The 16,389-nt window shown below is 58.5% G+C and overlaps 1 protein-coding gene across 2 annotated transcripts in view; it reads left to right on the plus strand.

Annotated features, from left to right (window-relative positions):
- Positions 1 to 16,103, plus strand: part of ZFHX2 (zinc finger homeobox 2) — a 32,617-nt gene extending 16,514 nt beyond the window's left edge. Inside the window, exons 2-10 of one of the 2 annotated variants that reach the window (XM_047795740.1) lie at positions 435 to 2,515; positions 2,706 to 3,223; positions 3,804 to 4,044; positions 5,621 to 5,695; positions 6,133 to 6,191; positions 8,084 to 8,284; positions 8,686 to 8,812; positions 8,982 to 12,443; positions 12,676 to 16,103. In XM_047795740.1, coding sequence (XP_047651696.1) covers positions 484 to 2,515; positions 2,706 to 3,223; positions 3,804 to 4,044; positions 5,621 to 5,695; positions 6,133 to 6,191; positions 8,084 to 8,284; positions 8,686 to 8,812; positions 8,982 to 12,443; positions 12,676 to 13,655 — 7,695 coding nt within the window. In that variant the 5' untranslated portion in view covers positions 435 to 483 and the 3' untranslated portion in view covers positions 13,656 to 16,103. Of the gene's footprint in view, positions 1 to 257; positions 2,516 to 2,705; positions 3,224 to 3,803; positions 4,045 to 5,620; positions 5,696 to 6,132; positions 6,192 to 8,083; positions 8,285 to 8,685; positions 8,813 to 8,981; positions 12,444 to 12,675 lie in introns of those variants that run through there. The other variant, XM_047795741.1, reaches the window with a different exon arrangement.
- Positions 16,104 to 16,389: the final 286 nt, after the last annotated feature.

Consider the following 16,389-nt stretch of genomic DNA (forward strand, 5'->3'; position numbering starts at 1 on the left):
TGGGCCAGTTAGTTTGAGGACTGTTTTTTTTTTTTTTTTTTTTTTTTGTCGTTTCATCCTTTTAGGACCGAACCCGTGGCATACGGAGGTTCCCAGGCTAGGGGTCTAATCGGAGCTGTAGCCGCCAGCCTACACCACAGCCACAGCAACTCTGGATCTGAGCCACATCTGCGACCTACACCACAGCTCATGGCAACGCCAGATCCTTAACCCACTGAGCGAGGCCAGGGATCGAACCTGCAAGTTCATGGTTCCTAGTCAGGTTAATTTCTGCTGCGCTACGATGGGAACTCCTGAAGACTGTTATTAGAGACTAATGAAGCTTCAAGTTGGCAAATGGGAAGAGGGTGGGGCTGGAGTATCCAGAGAATCGACGCCTGACCAGGTACCCCCTGTGCCGCCTCACAGCGCTGCTCTCTCTGTCTCTCCCGCAGGGTCCTGGCTGTCACGCTGAAATGAACCCCCAGCTCTCCTCCGTCTGCCATGGCCACCCTTAACTCATCCTCTACTGCTTGCGCCACCCCCTCCCCTGGGCACGATGCCCTGTCCCCGCCTCTGGACGCCTCCCCCCCCAGCACCCCCTCTGATCCTGTCACCAAAGATCCCCCTGCTGCCCCCTCCACCTCTGAGAGCATGAGGTCCTCAGAGCCAGGGGGGCAGCCCCTGGAGTCAGGCTGTGGCCTCATCCCACCAAAGGAGATAGGGGAGCCCCAAGAAGAGCCTGGCTGTGGTGGCTTCCTGCCAAAGGACCTGGGGGTGGAAGAGGACAGGGAGCAGGAGGAGGGAGGAGGAGGGCTCCCTCCTGTGGACCTAAGCGACCACTTATTCTTCACAGCTGGTGGTGAGGCCTGCCTAGTGGCCAGGCTGTCCCTGCCGGGGGGCAGTGAACTCCCGTTACCAAAGGGCTTCCCCTGGGGTGAGGCAGGTGTCAAGGAAGAGCCCAGCCTGCCCCTCCGTGCCCACCCACCCCCTGCACACCTCACTGCCCTTCACATCCAACATGGCTTTGACCCAATCCAAGGCTTTAGCTCTTCTGACCAAATTCTGTCCCACGATACCTCAGTGCCATCTCCGGCCACCTGTGAGGGAAGGGATGGAGCCTTCTGGAGCTACCAGCTGGCTCCAAACCCACCCAGAGATCCCAAAGATGGCCCCATGGGGAGCAGGGGAGGAGACCCCAGGGCACGCTTCTGGCTCTGCCTCCTGTGCCGCCTGGGTTTCGGCAGCCCCCAGGCCTTTGTGGGTCACACAGAGTCTCATGGGGTAAAGCTAACCGCTGCTCAACACCAGGGCCTGCTGGGCAACCCAGCCATGCTCTGGGAGGGGGGCGAGGGTTGCATGGCCCTCCTAAGCTTTCTGGAACCAAAAGCACCTGCTCGCTCCCTTGACAACAGCAGCACCGTGAACATGGAGGCCAGTGCAGCCCAGACTGAGGATGGCCCCCCTGCGGCCGAAGCCCTGGCCCCCATCCTGCCCGTGGAAGAAGTCATGGCTCTCAGCCCACCCTCCCCCTCAACCACCCCAGCCACCTGGGACCCCAGCCCAACCCAAGCCAAAGAATCGCCAACGGCGGCCGGCGAGGCGGGGGCAGATTGGTTCCCCGAGGGGCATGAAGAGGATGGAGGGCTCTGCACCCCACTCAACCAAAGCTCACCCACCTCCAAGGAGGGGGGCACTCTCCCTGCCCCAGGGGGCTCCCCCGAAGACCCCAGCGACCCGCCCCAGCCCTACCGCTTAGCGGACGACTACACCCCAGTCCCTGCAGCCTTCCAGGGCCTCAGCCTGTCCAGCCACATGTCGCTGCTGCACTCGCGCAACTCCTGCAAGACTCTCAAGTGTCCCAAGTGCAACTGGCATTACAAGTACCAGCAGACCCTGGATGTTCATATGCGGGAGAAGCACCCCGAGAGCAACAGTCACTGTAGCTACTGCAGTGCCGGGGGCGCCCACCCCCGCCTAGCCCGGGGGGAGAGCTACAACTGCGGCTACAAGCCCTACCGCTGTGATGTCTGCAACTATTCCACTACCACCAAGGGCAACCTCAGCATCCATATGCAGTCCGACAAGCACCTGGCCAACCTACAGGGCTTCCAGGCAGGGCCCGGGGGGCAGGGGAGCCCCCCAGAGGCAGCGCTCCCACCCTCCACAGGGGACAAGGAGCCCAAGGCCAAATCGAGCTGGCAGTGCAAGGTGTGCAGCTACGAGACCAACATCTCCCGCAACCTGCGCATCCACATGACCTCTGAGAAGCACATGCAGAATGTGCTCATGCTGCACCAGGGGCTGCCGCTGGGCCTGCCGCCGGGGCTGGTGGCGCCGGGTGCCCCTACCCCGGCAGGGGCTGCCCCCGCCACCCCCCCTGAACTCTTCCAGTACTTCGGATCCCAGGCTCTAGGGCAGCCTCAGGCTCCCTTGCCCGGCCCTGGGCTGAGGCCAGATAAGCCCCTGGAAGCCCAGCTGCTTCTCAATGGCTTCAATCACCTCGGAGCACCTGCCCGCAAGTTCCCCACACCTGGTAAGCTCCCCAGGCACTCTCCTCCTCTCCCTTCCCCAGGGCCAACCTTTTCCCTGCTTTCTCCTGAGGGCCAGCCCCCCACTTAGGTAACCCCACTCCCTCAGCACCCACCCACTCCTCCCATTCCCACCCAGCAAGCCGACCCTGCCCCATTCCTTCCTGGGACTGCTAACCTATCTCTGTCCCCTAGCCCCTGGCAGCCCCTCCCCGGATGCCCACCTGCCTCAAAGTCAGCTCCTGGGTTCCTTGTCCGACGGGCTGCCCACCTCGCCGCCCCCAGATGACAACCCATCCCTGAAGGTGTTCCGCTGCCTCGTGTGCCAGGCCTTCAGCACGGACAGCCTGGAGCTGCTGCTCTACCACTGCAGTGTGGGCAGGAGCCTCCCGGAGGCTGAGTGGAAGGAGGTGGCCGGTGACACCCACCGCTGCAAGCTCTGCTGCTATGGCACCCAGCTCAAGGCCAACTTCCAACTCCACCTCAAGACCGACAAACATGCTCAGAAGTACCAGCTGGCGGCCCACCTGAGGGAGGGGGGTGGGGTCATGGGCACCCCCTCCCCAGTGCCCCTGGGAGATGGGGCTCCTTATGGGTCTGTCCCCCCGCTGCACCTGCGCTGCAACATCTGTGACTTTGAGTCCAACAGCAAGGAGAAGATGCAGCTGCACGCCCGGGGTGCAGCCCATGAAGAAAACAGCCATATCTATAAGGTAAGCGTGGGGTAGGGAAGGTCTGGGATTCAGAGGGCACAGCACGGAGACTCTTGGGGAAGAGAAGAGACGGGGCTGGGAGTGGAGCGAGGCGATGCAGAGTGGGAAAGTGAGGCAAGATCCCCGGGGTTGGGGGCAGAACTGGACAAAGAAGGCGAGGGCACCAGGGTAAAAGCTATTTGGAGCCTGACATGGAGAAAGAGACCAAAGGATGGGTGGACTCTGACCCAGTGACTCCAGCAGTTTATTCAGCTTTTCTGGTGTTTGCAGCCAGGGGGAGGGTTCTCTGTCTGCTCAGTCCATCTTGTCACCAGAAGTTCAAGAGGACGGAACCAAATTCCATTCAAATACTAGGAGGGGGTCCAGGGTTGGAAGAAGGAAGAGAAGGAGATGGGGGAGAAAAGGTAGTCACACTCAGGTGGCCAAAGGAAGGAAGAGGAGGCTGCAAGGGGGAGGAAGGGAGAGGGGGAGGGTTGCTGCCAGTCAGGCTTCCCTGGGGGCGGGGGACAACAAAGGAGCCCCCTGAGATCTGGGAGTGTCTGTCCTTCTGGGCCTGAGCAGCCTCTTTCTGTGCTTCCAGTTTCTGCTGGAGATGGAGGGGGCGGTGGCGGGGGTGGAGCTGGGGCTGTTCCGCTGTCTGCTGTGCGCCTGGGAGACGCCCTCCCGCCTGGCTGTGCTGCAGCACCTGCGCGCACCTGCCCACCGTGACGCCCAAGCCCAGCGGCGCCTGCAGCTGCTACAGAGCGGCCCGGCGGCCGACGAGGGGCTCTCAGCTCTTCAGAGCATCCTGAGCTTCAGCCATGGGCAGCTCCGGACTCCCGGTGAGGAAGAGGGGACTGGAAAGGAAGGGCTGGGCTGGGAGGGTGCCCAGGGCAGGAGCTGGGGGCAGAGGAGAAAGTGGCAGGGGACCAGGTCTGCGCAGTGCAGAGCAGGTGGAAAGGCTCTGGGAAGAGGTGCGAAATCTGGCCTTCAGGAACCTTGGGGTAGCTGAGGGAAGTAGGGAATGAGAGGCTCTTGGAGGGAGGAGACAGAGAAGGGTAGGGATTTTGTGGGTGGAGAAAGAGCAGGAAGGGACATCAGGAGGAACTGCCCAGTGATTCAGAGTAGTGACTGTGCTAATAATGCTGGGGGTGGGAGGGTGGCAGGAGCTTGTCAGGAAGGAGAAGAGGGAAAAAAAAAAAAACCAGAAAAAAAGGATAAAATCCCCTCTGTGCCAGGCCATGCCATACCATATCAGAAGGAAATGAAGGAGCTGGGGGCATCAGGAAGCCCTTGAGGAGCTCCCCAGCCTCTTCCTGTCTCCTAGGAGGTCTTCAGCCCAAGGGATGGGCTTAGGGTCCCCCTTTGGCAGCTGAGGTTGTGCCAGAGAGACCAGGTCAGCTCACCAGGCACCAATGATGCAGAGTGCTGAAGAGCCTGGAAGGGGCTGTGAGAAGTGGGCACAGGCGTCTGGGCTTCACCGAGGCCGGTGGTGGGCGAGGTGAGGGCACGGGCAGCAGGAACCAGGAACAGGCAGCATTGACTGGTGCTAATTGAATTGCCAATACACTGGCTGGAGTTAAGTGCCGGAGGGGCCCAGATCAATAGCTAACGATTCTGGCGCAGGGCTGAATGGAGTTAAGGAACTTTAACACTTTAATTAGGCCGCCACCGAAAATAAATTCCTACACATCTGTCAATTCTTGCTTGAGTGGTAATCTCCTCTCCCAGCTAGACCGGCCGCCTCCCGCTCACCGCAGCTGCTTCCTTTCAACCTCGCCTTCCCTCCTCGGTGCCCCTCACTCTGCATTTCTGGGCTCCCTGCTTCCAGGATCAGTCAAGACAGGGAGCTGATCTTGGACCTGCTTCTGTCACCCAATGCTGTCACCCAATGCTGGACTTCTGTCACCCAATGCTGTTTTCTCATCTTTAAATGACGGGGGCTAGACACGCAGAGATGATTTGTTAGCCTGACCACTTCTAACACTGTCATTGTAATTTCCCCCTCACGCTCTGTACTTTTTTTAACTTTTCAGGGGTACACCCACAGTATATGGAAGTTCCCAGGCTAGGGGTCTAATGGGAGCTACAGCTGCCAGCCACAGCAACGCAGGATCCGAGCCGCATCTGCGACCTACACCACACCTCACAGCAAGGCTGGATCCTTAACATACTGAGCGAGGCTAGGGATCGAACCCACATCCTCATTGATCCTAGTGGGTTCGTTGATAGCTGAGCCACTAAGGGAACTCCACCCTCTCTACTTCTTTTGGCAGCTTTTTGTCCTCTCCTGCCTATTGATTCCTCTATCCATTTTCTCCTTCACTGCCGGGCTGCTTGTCCTGCTTCCTCTGCCCTGTGTCCTCCCTTCCTTGATGCTTCATCCTTTTAAACTGACTCTCCCCTCATTCTACACAGGGAAGGCTCCTGTCACCCCCTTAGCTGAGCCACCAACCCCTGAGAAAGATGCCCAGAATAAGACGGAACAATTGGGTGAGTGGCTTATCTGGGGCGTTTTTCCTCCATCCCTTCCCCCCCCCCCCGCCTCCCCCCATCCTCATACATTCTGAGATGCTCATGGGACTTTGTGGTAATCCAGACGCCGAGCAAGGCCTCCTGTGCAGAAGGAGCTAAAGAGATCAAAAAAAACGGCTCATCAGAGGGAAGGGAGGTGGAACCACAGAAAGCTGGGTGCTTCTACCCTCTGTGAGGACCCAAACCCGGCCATCCCGCCAAGCTGGGGTCAGCCCTGCTCGGCTCCCCTCCCTGGAATGTGTTTGGTTCCTGCTCTTTCTCCCTCTCCCCAGAGCCCATCCACTTCCAAGGAAGCACTCAGCTACAAATCAGGTCATCCTGAGGGCTGGGGGGGGTGTATCTGTGAAAGGGAGGGCTGTGGGAGGGAGTCTCTTAATCTCTCCTTTCATCTTCAGCTTCTGAAGAGGCAGAGAACAAGACTGGCCCTCCTGGAGACAGTGCCAACCAGACCACGGTCAGGACTGGGGTAACTGGGAAGACCTGGGGTAGAGGGTCTAATTTTAGTGAGATTCTAAAGTCTCATGTTCTAAAGGATGAACTTCTAATTAGTAGGGCTCGACAGACAAGAAATTTCAGACCAGATCTAATTTTGTCATGATTGTGCCTTATGTCACTCTGAATACAACATTGCAGAAACTGTACCTAAGTTTAGCTACAGATGTGAGCAGCTGCTGAGGGATGGGGCACAGAGGGAGATGATGGGAAGGGATGGTGGGAATTTGAAGGAAAGGTGAAGACAGAAAATGTATTGAGGGGAAGACTGGAAGTGGTTGGAGGGAGGTGGGAGGAAGTGAAGAAATGAGAAAGGCAAAAAAAAACACAACACGAGCTGCTGCCCTGCTCTTTATTCCTCTGGGAGCCGCAAGACAACTGGACATGAAGTTCATCTCCTGCAGAGCCCTGAGCCTGCGGGGAAACTGCCCTCACACCTCCTTCCTGAGGGCAGAGGAACTGACCCAGGGATCCACACAGATAGCAAGCTTGGCAAGTCTCTGAGTCTCCAGGACTCAGGTCTCTGCCTGACCTGGGTTTGGCTCTGCAGCCTAAAAAGGCTGATTCTGAGGCGGGTTCCCAGCTTTTTTTTTTTTTTTTTTTTTTTTTTTTTAGGGCTGCACTCACAGCATATGGAGGTTCCCAGTCTAGGGGTCAAATTGAAGCAACAGCCATAGCCATGCCAGATCCAAGCTGCACCTGCGATGTACACCACAGCTCACGGCAACGCTGGATCCTTAACCCACTAAGCAAGGCCAGGGATTGAACCCACAACCTCATGGTTCCTCGTTGGATTCATTTCCTCTGCGCCACTACAGGAACTCTCCCAGCTTTTGGTTCTGAGGTGCTGGCCTGTGCCTCACAGCTCTCCAAGCTGGACTGTGATATGGGTATTGTTGCAGCGGGTAAGCAGTATTGCTGCAGTACTGCAAACTGCTGCAGCAGTGGCTGCTGTCCTCCTAACCCCTGTTCCCTCCAACAAGACCTATTCCAGCTGTCTGCTCCCAGGGCTAGGTGCATTCAGATGAGCTTCTGGACACCTTTCCTTTACGGCCAGCCCCTCCCTGACCTGCGGGCCTGGACCAAAGGCACAGGCTGCAGGAGAGGAAGTAAGCCCGGGAGACAGAAATGCAGGCTAGAGGTCAGGCAGGTGACTGAGGGGGAAGCAGAGGGCCCTTCCTGCCCCTTCCCAGGCTCCCCAGCCCCACCCTTCAGAGGTGTGGGCAGTGTGGGCGGGAATGCGCCAACAGAGCCAGGCCAGAATTTTCCTGGGCCACTGGGGGCGCTGTGGTGTTTGTTTACATTAAAAAGGGAAGGGGAAAAAAGGAAGGTAAAAAAAAGTGGGAGCTGCTGAGACTCTGAGGGAAAATGGGCCCGCTTCTGGGCAGACAGGGTAGCGAGCACCCCCACTTCTTGAGATGCTTAGTTCAGGGACCTCGGAAAGGCAGAGTGGGCAGGGGTTCGGGAGCCTCTAAGTCCAGAAAGTGCCAGAGAGAAGGGAAGCCATTTCACAGAAGAGATAGAAGCAGGGAGGGGGCAGGTAAGAAGAGAAAACTAAATCTGGGGGCGGTAGGCACTCAGCCGGCCTGTGAGGCTGCAGAACCGAGTAGGGAAGCCAAGACAGGGAAAGAGATGCTGGAATGGAGGGTGAAGGCAGGACAAGAAGGCAGGCAAGGGGACAGTCCTGCCTAGGCCTTTGTGCTCCGCTAAGGGAAGCGAGGGCGGAGCCAGCTTTTAGGACTGGGGCTCCTCCTCCACCGGGAGTGGGGAGACCATGCCATGTCTGGGAACCACAGGGTTGAGTGATGGTGGTTCCCACCTCCCCCTGACACCCCTCTACCTGTGTGCCCCCAGGTCTTCTGCTGCCCATACTGCAGCTTCCTGAGCCCAGAGTCTGAGCAGGTGAGGGCTCACGCGCTCTCCCAGCACGCAGTGCAGCCCAAGTACCGGTGTCCGCTGTGCCAGGAGCAGCTGGTGGGCCGGCCCGCCCTGCACTTCCACCTCAGTCACCTCCACAATGTGGTGCCCGAGTGTGTTGAGAGGCTGCTGCTTGTGGTGAGTGCAGGCTGGGGCCTGAGCAGGAGGGGAGGCAGGGGCACCTGTGTGTGTGCTCAGGGAGGCTGTGGGGAGGGAGCACCTCTGCACCCAGCTGAAGGTGGAGCTCAGGGTTGGAGGGAACCTCTGAGCCAAACTTGTCCAGTTGCTTCTCCTGGCCAGTGAGGAAGTGCCACTGGGTCCCAAGAAGGGCCGTTCCACAGCTGGCGTGGCTGCACCCAAGAGAGGCGGCAGCCCAGGCCCTCTCCTCGTGGGGACAGCAGGAGTTGGGGTGGGTACGTAAGGTTTGTCCAGAGTGGAGACCAGAGCTGGGCTGGACACACACACAGGTACAGAATAGGGGGGGTCGGGGGAGCAGGGCGGTACTAGGAAGTCACAGGGATCTCTTCTGTCTGCCATAGGCCACAACCGTAGAAATGACCTTGACGACCAAAGTGCTGCCTGGGCCCGCTCTAAGCCCTCTGGGGGATGGCCCAGAGCCCCCTGCTCCAGGGCCAGAGCCTGAGCCCAGCAGAGACCAAGCAGCAGGTAAGGAAGGGGATGGCAGACCTCCCAAGTGCCAGGAAAGGGGACCTGGGCTCCTGGGCCAAGAAGGTGTAAAGAGGCAAGGATGAGTCGCCTTAGATATCACTGGGGGGAGGGTGGTCTGACTCGGACGAGGTTCCCTTCTCATTGCACCCCCTTCTATCTCTCCTAGAAGGCCCGCACCTGACCCTGGAAGCTAGTCCCGATCCTCTTCCTGAGCCTCCGCCACCTTCAGCTGAGGCTCCAGACAAGCCCATGGGAAGCCCTGACCAGGCCCCTTCTCCAGCCCCATCTCCTGTCCCGAGGCCCGAGGCCCAAGCTGATGAAGTGGCTCATTCAGCCACGCTAGCTGAGGAGGAAGAGGGGGCTGGCGGGGAGCCCCGCCCAGCAGAGCCAGCTCCAGCTGACTCTCGCCACCCTCTGACCTATCGGAAGACCACCAACTTTGCCCTGGACAAGTTTCTTGACCCTGCCCGCCCCTATAAGTGCACTGTGTGCAAGGAGTCCTTCACGCAAAAGAACATCCTCCTGGTCCATTATAACTCCGTCTCCCACTTGCACAAGATGAAGAAGGCTGCCATTGACCCCTCCGCCCCTGCCCGGGGAGAAGCCGGCACTGCACCCGCCACCGCCGCCGCCACCACCGACAAGCCCTTTAAGTGCACGGTCTGCCGAGTCTCGTACAACCAGAGCTCCACCCTGGAGATCCACATGCGCTCCGTCCTGCACCAGACTCGCTCCAGGGGAGCCAAGACGGACGCCAAGGCCGAGGCGCCAGAGCGTGGCCCAGAAGAGCCCAAGGAAGGCGAGACTGAAGGGGAGGTGGGCACCGAGAAGAAAGGCCCCGACCCTGGTGGCTTCGTGTCAGGGTTGCCCTTCCTGTCTCCTCCCCCACCTCCCTTGGACCTGCACCGCTTCCCAGCCCCCCTCTTCACCCCACCTGTCCTGCCCCCCTTCCCTCTGGTGCCCGAATCACTGCTAAAGCTCCAGCAGCAGCAGCTGCTCCTGCCCTTCTACCTCCATGACCTCAAGGTCGGGCCCAAGCTGACCCTGGCTGGGCCTGCCCCCCTGCTGTCCCTGCCAGCTGCTGCCCCTCCTCCCCCGCCCCCACCCCCTAAGGCTGAGCTGGTGGAGTGGGAGCGGCTCCCCCAGACTCAAGAGAGTAATGAGGCAGGGCCCACCTCACCCCCCCACCCAACACCCAATGAGGCAGCCCGCACTGCAGCCAAGGCCCTTCTGGAAAACTTTGGCTTTGAGCTGGTGATCCAGTACAACGAAGGGAAGCAGACTGTGCCCCCTCCCCCTACCCCGCCCCCACCAGAGGCCCCGGGGGGTGGGGACAAGCTGGCCTGTGGGGCCTGTGGGAAACTCTTCTCCAACATGCTCATCCTCAAGACCCACGAGGAGCACGTGCACCGCCGCTTCCTGCCCTTCGAAGCTCTGAGCCGTTATGCTGCTCAGTTTCGAAAGAGCTATGACAGCCTTTACCCGCCCCCTGCAGAGTCCCCCAAACCTCCTGATGGGTCTCTGGACTCACCTGCTCCCCAGCTGGGCCCACCCTTCCTGGTCCCAGAGCCTGAGGCAGGGGGGGGCCGTCCCCCTGAAGAGCGAAGCCGGGCAGGAGGACGCTGGCCCCCAGAGGAGGAAGAAAGCTCCAGAGGGAATCTTCCTCCCCTAGTGCATGCAGGCCGCCGCTTCTCCAGAACCAAGTTCACTGAGTTCCAGACTCAAGCCCTGCAGTCTTTCTTTGAGACCAGTGCCTACCCCAAGGACGGAGAAGTGGAGCGGCTCGCAAGTCTCTTGGGCCTGGCTAGCCGTGTGGTGGTGGTGTGGTTCCAGAACGCCCGCCAGAAAGCTCGCAAAAATGCCAGTGAGGGTGGGCCTGTGCCCAGCGGAGGCGGTGCTGGGAGTGCCTCTGGCTGCAGGCGCTGCCATGCCACCTTCTCCTGTGTTTTTGACTTGGTGCGGCACCTCAAGAAATGCTATGATGACCAGCCTCCTGAAGAGGAGGAAGAAGAGACAGAGAGGGGGGAAGAGGAGGAAGACGCAGAGGAGGAAGATGCAGAGGAGGAACAGGGCCTGGAAGCCCCAGCAGGGCCTGAGGGCCCATCACCAGAACCTCCAGACCGGGAAGAGCTGAGCCAAGCAGAGGCCATAAAGCCAGGAGGCAAAGAGCCTGAAGGGAGGGCGCCCCCCTCGCCTTCCCCAGTCCATGCCTGTGACCAGTGTGCCATGTCTTTCCCCAGCCAGGACCTCCTGACCAGTCACCGCCGGCTCCATTTCCTGCCACCTGTGCAGCCCGGCGCTGCTCCCCACCTCTTAGACTTGCCCTTGCTGGTGTTTGGGGAGCGAAACCCACTGGTGGCAGGCACTCCGCCGGTGCCAGGGCCAGCCCTCAAACGGAAGCATGAGGATGGCAGCCTGTCGCCCACAGGCAGCGAAGCAGGGGGGGGTGGGGAGGGCGAGCCCCCCAGGGACAAACGCCTGCGCACCACCATCCTGCCTGAGCAGCTGGAGATCCTGTACCGCTGGTATATGCAGGACTCCAACCCCACTCGCAAGATGCTTGACTGCATCTCTGAGGAGGTGGGGCTCAAGAAGCGGGTGGTACAGGTCTGGTTCCAGAACACCAGGGCCCGGGAGAGGAAGGGCCAGTTTCGAAGCACCCCCGGGGGAGTGCCCAATCCGGCAGTCAAGACCCCCATCACACCCAGCCCTGCACCCTTCCCCAAGTTCAACCTCTTGCTGGGTAAGGTTGAGGATGGGGCTGGGAGGGAGGCCCCAAAGAGGGAAGCACCTGCTTTTCCCTGCTCCACAGTCACCCCTGCTGCCGGGCCCTTACCTTTCTTGCCACCTGGGAAAGAGGCCACTACCCCGATACCAGAGCCATCTCTACCTCTCCCTCCTCCCCCTCCACCCAGTGAGGACGAGGGCCCGGAGGAACCATCTAAAGCTTCTCCAGAGAGTGAGGCTTGCAGTCCGGCAGCAGGGGATCTAAGTGATTCGTCGGCTTCCAGCCTGGCGGAACCAGAGTCCCCTGGAGCTGGAGGGACCAGTGCGGGCCCAGGAGGTGGGGCCGGGGTCCCAGATGGAATGGGGCAGCGGCGCTACAGGACCCAGATGAGTAGCCTGCAGCTGAAGATCATGAAAGCCTGCTATGAAGCCTACCGCACCCCCACCATGCAGGAGTGCGAGGTGCTGGGGGAAGAGATTGGGCTGCCCAAGAGAGTCATCCAGGTCTGGTTTCAGAATGCTCGAGCCAAGGAAAAAAAGGCCAAGCTGCAGGGGGCAGCAGTTGGCGGGGCTGGGGGCAGCAGTGAGGGTCCCTTGGGAACCCAGCGCACCGACTGCCCCTACTGTGATATCAAGTATGATTTCTATGTCTCCTGCCGAGGCCACCTCTTTTCTCGACAGCACCTGGCCAAGCTCAAGGAGGCGGTCCGGGCCCAGCTGAAGAGTGAAAGCAAGTGTTATGACCTGGCCCCCGCCCCGGCCCCCGAGGCCCCACCTGCCACCACGCCTGCCTCTGTGCCCCTCGGGGCCGCCCCAGCTCTGCCTCGCCTGGCTCCGGTCCTCTTGTCTGGCCCGACTCTGGCCCAGCCCCCACTGGGCAGCTTAGCTCCTTTCAGTTCAGGTGAGTGGGAGGTTGGGAGGAGTTGGACCGCAGAGAACATCCCCCCTCTCCTGCCCTTCTTTTCCTTCTTGACTTCCTTCTCCAAGCTCCTCCCTAGTCTCCCTTGGGGAGGGAAGGGAGCATGGCGGCAAGGTGGTGGGAACGCGTGTGTGTGCAGCTGGAGGTGGCCTCCAGCAGGAAGGATGACCTCGCCAGGAGGCGACTAATCCTCCATCACTCTTCATCTTCCTAGGCCCTGCAGCTCCCTCAGGCCTCCTCGGCCTTGCCACTTCGGTCCTGCCTGCTACCACAGTGGTCCAGACTGCTGGCCCAGGCTGTCCCTTACCTCAGAGACCTATGCCCGACCAAACCAACACCTCCACAGCAGGCACCACCGACCCTGCCCCAGGTCCACCTACCGAACCCTCTGGGGACAAGGTCTCTGGTGAGCGAAAGCCAGCTGCAGCCCCCACCAACTCCTCCACTGACGCCCTCAAGAACCTCAAAGCATTGAAGGCCACTGTCCCAGCCCTGCTGGGGGGTCAGTTCCTGCCCTTCCCGTTGCCCCCGGCAGGGGGGGCCACACCGCCAGCTGTCTTTGGCCCTCAGTTACAGGGGGCCTACTTCCAACAGCTCTACGGCATGAAGAAGGGGCTGTTTCCCATGAACCCCGTGATACCTCAGACCCTCATCGGACTGCTGCCCAACGCCCTCCTCCAGCCACCATCCCAGCCCCCGGAGCCCACAGCCACGGCGCCTGCGAAGCCGCCGGAACTGCCCGCTCCAGGGGAGGGGGAGGCCGGGGAGGCCGATGAGCTGCTGACGGGCAGCACTGGCATCTCCACCGTGGATGTGACCCACCGCTACCTGTGCCGCCAGTGCAAGATGGCGTTTGACGGGGAGGCCCCGGCCGCTGCTCACCAGAGATCCTTCTGCTTCTTTGGGAGGGGCTCCGGGGGCCCCCTGCCCCCGCCACTGCGGGTGCCCATCTGCACCTACCACTGCCTGGCGTGTGAGGTGCTGCTGAGTGGGCGTGAAGCCCTGGCCTCCCACCTGCGCTCCTCGGCCCACAGGCGCAAGGCGGCCCCGCCCCCAGGGGGCCCGCCCGGCACCGCCACCAACGCCGCCACTGCCGCCACGGCTGCTGTGGCTTTTGCCAAAGAGGAAGCAAGATTACCTCACACGGACTCCAACCCAAAAACTACTACTACCTCTACACTTCTAGCTTTATAAACAGATAAACCAAGATTCAGGGGGAAGAGGGGGCCTCAGGGCTTCTCTTACCCCAAGGGGTGTTTGGTGGGAGCTCGACCCTCGCCCCGCCCACCTCACGGGAATCTTTTCATTCCCACCCTCAGTGGGCTCCAACACCCCGCCTCCAGCAGAGTCCTGCCTCCCCCCCACTCCCCCGCGCCCCACAGAAACTCCGGTCCTTTGCAAATCCTTGCCCCGTGATCTTCATGGGCATACATATCCATCCTACCATCTCGATTATCCATTCACGTCCACCCTGCCCACCAGACACAAAAATCTATCCTTGGTTTCATCTTCTGACAACTTCTTTCCTATCGAATTCCAGGCATCCTTCCAACTCCTATAAACACGCAAATACTTGTTATCCCACGCTGTTCCACTGACTGAGAAAACACCAAAAAAGAAAAAAAAAAGAAGAAAGGAAAAGGAAACCCAAGACAAAGAAGGGGGAAGGAAAATAAACTTTGCCACCCCCCCCCCTTCTTCCTACCCCCTTGTCTAGAGCACCATACCGCTCACAGACTCTTTACAAATACTCATTTGGCTCCTAAGGTTGGAGCCTGGGATGGGCAGGGAGCCCACGAAACTCTAACCAAACTGGAGATGGGTGGGGAGAAGTGCTCCCAGCTCCCTCCTCACTCCCCTCCCTCCTCACCCTCTCCCTCCTGACCCTCTCCCTCGCCAGACAGGGGGACCCCTGTGGCTTGGACTCTAGGGGAAGCCGCCGCCAGGAACCCCTCTGCCAATCCCCACCCTGCACCCTGGGAACTGCAGTAACTTATTTTCAAAGGCTTTAAACACAGAGATCCTCTCAGCAGCCGTGGGCCTGCCCTTGTCCCAGCCCTGCCATGTCGGGGTCCAGCCTCCGGGACCGGCGCTGCCCACCAAACGGCAAATCCAAAGTTCTTTTAAAACTGAAACACACACACAACCAAAAAAAAAAAAAAAAAAAAAAAAACAAAACGAAAGCGAGAAAGAGCATGCACACATGTGCGGGAGAGATGGAGAGACCAGAGGAATGAACTAACAAAAAACAAACTTGGAAAATACAGAGAGAAAAAAAAACCTGAAAACTCTCCCATCAAACAAGTGGTTTTTTCCTGTCTGTGTCACTCCCCACCCTGCCCCATTCTAAGGGTTTCTTTGAACCACCTTGTCTCTGGAAGATCAAATGGCTTTAAGTCCTTGCTTGGGTAGAGCGGTCTGCAAGGCTGACAGCAGTGCAGCCATGCCAAGCCTCAAAGGCAGGAGCTGGTAATGGGGAGAACAGCCTGGAGGCTAGGGAGAGACCCATTCTTGCCCCCTGAATTGAGTATTAGGGCAGGTAACAGTCCCTCATTCTCAGCTGTTAGCAAAGTGTCACCAGAAGAAACTTGGTGGTCTCGGGAGGAAAGGGGTGGGATGGCCAGGCAGTTGGGTTTCATTAGCTGCCACCAGCTTTCATTCACTCTCACAAACCTCCCTTCCTGGTGTCCCTTTCACATTTCTGACACTTCTCAAAACTTTATGCTTTTCCAGGGACCTTCCCCATCTATGTTCTTCCTGTACCACCCTATCCTCTGCTCCAGCTTCCTTCAGCCTGGTTCCCCTTCCTCCAGGAAGCAGGGGCTGCTGGAGGTATCAAGGCCTCCCTGTGAGGCTCATGGGGTCTAGAATTGATGATACCTGAGGGGAAGGGTGGATGAGGAGATGCTTGAAGCACAAGGTGAGTCTTTGATAGAGTCGTATCACCGAGGAAACCAACAGATGAGGAATGATTTAGAAGAGGGTGCCCACCTCTAACCTTACTTCTGTAAGCAAAATCATAACTGTGGCAACCCCAAAGCCCAGCTAAAGTAGCACTGGGTGAAGCAGGTGTTTTAGCAAAAAGCCGGCAAAAATTTCCCAGTCCTCCAGAGAGTTTGTTCTGCTACGTTTGCTCTTAAGAACTCCCCTTTGTGGGTAGTCTCCTTCCATGCTTTCCCCCTTCCGGCTGCTTCCACTGCTAGTATCCATTTCATGTGCACACTTATTCAGCCAGCCCTGGGATTTAGATTTCCTGGACTGTTGCTCTGCTCTATGAACATGGTAATACGGAAGCAGTGGCTTATGTGCAGAAAAGGTAGGAGGGGAGAGAGGGGGAGAAAACCAGCTCAGTCCCTAGTCGCCATATGTTCTATGAATCTTACTTCTGGTCCCATTTATTTCTAAAATTAAAAGCTCCAACTCTAGCAAGTCAGGGGTGGGATGGATTAGTTATTCTGATGATGCCAAAAATGCCAGTTAGAAACGCAGGCAAGAGGAGTGAAATGCCAGCGTGGTCTTGCTCTTGCTGCTCCTTCCCTTCCCCACCTCTCAACATCTCTCTTGCACCCCTCCCTCCCTATGCTTTTCTCTCTGTTGAAATTCTGTGTATAAAACTATTTTCTTAGCAGCATGTGTATGAGGAAAGAAGCTTTTTCACTCTGTGCTTTCTGGGAATGTGATTTGTGTATAAAAGTTGCAAAGAAAACAAAAATTCAGGAAAAAAACAGGAGAAAAGGAGGAAACGTTTTAAAGAAAATCTTGGCAAACACCTGGGGTGGGATGATTAGAGGTGTGGTATCATGCATTTTAGGGATTTACAGCCAGAACTAAATTGGCTTTAGTTTGAACTATGAATATGTTTACCAGGAGTTAATATTGCCAGAAATTCCTCCTCTTTTTGCCCTTCAACATAACCTCTTTCCCCAGA

Source organism: Phacochoerus africanus, chromosome 9 (assembly GCF_016906955.1).
Source record: "Phacochoerus africanus isolate WHEZ1 chromosome 9, ROS_Pafr_v1, whole genome shotgun sequence".
NCBI classification, from domain to species: Eukaryota; Metazoa; Chordata; class Mammalia; order Artiodactyla; family Suidae; genus Phacochoerus; species Phacochoerus africanus.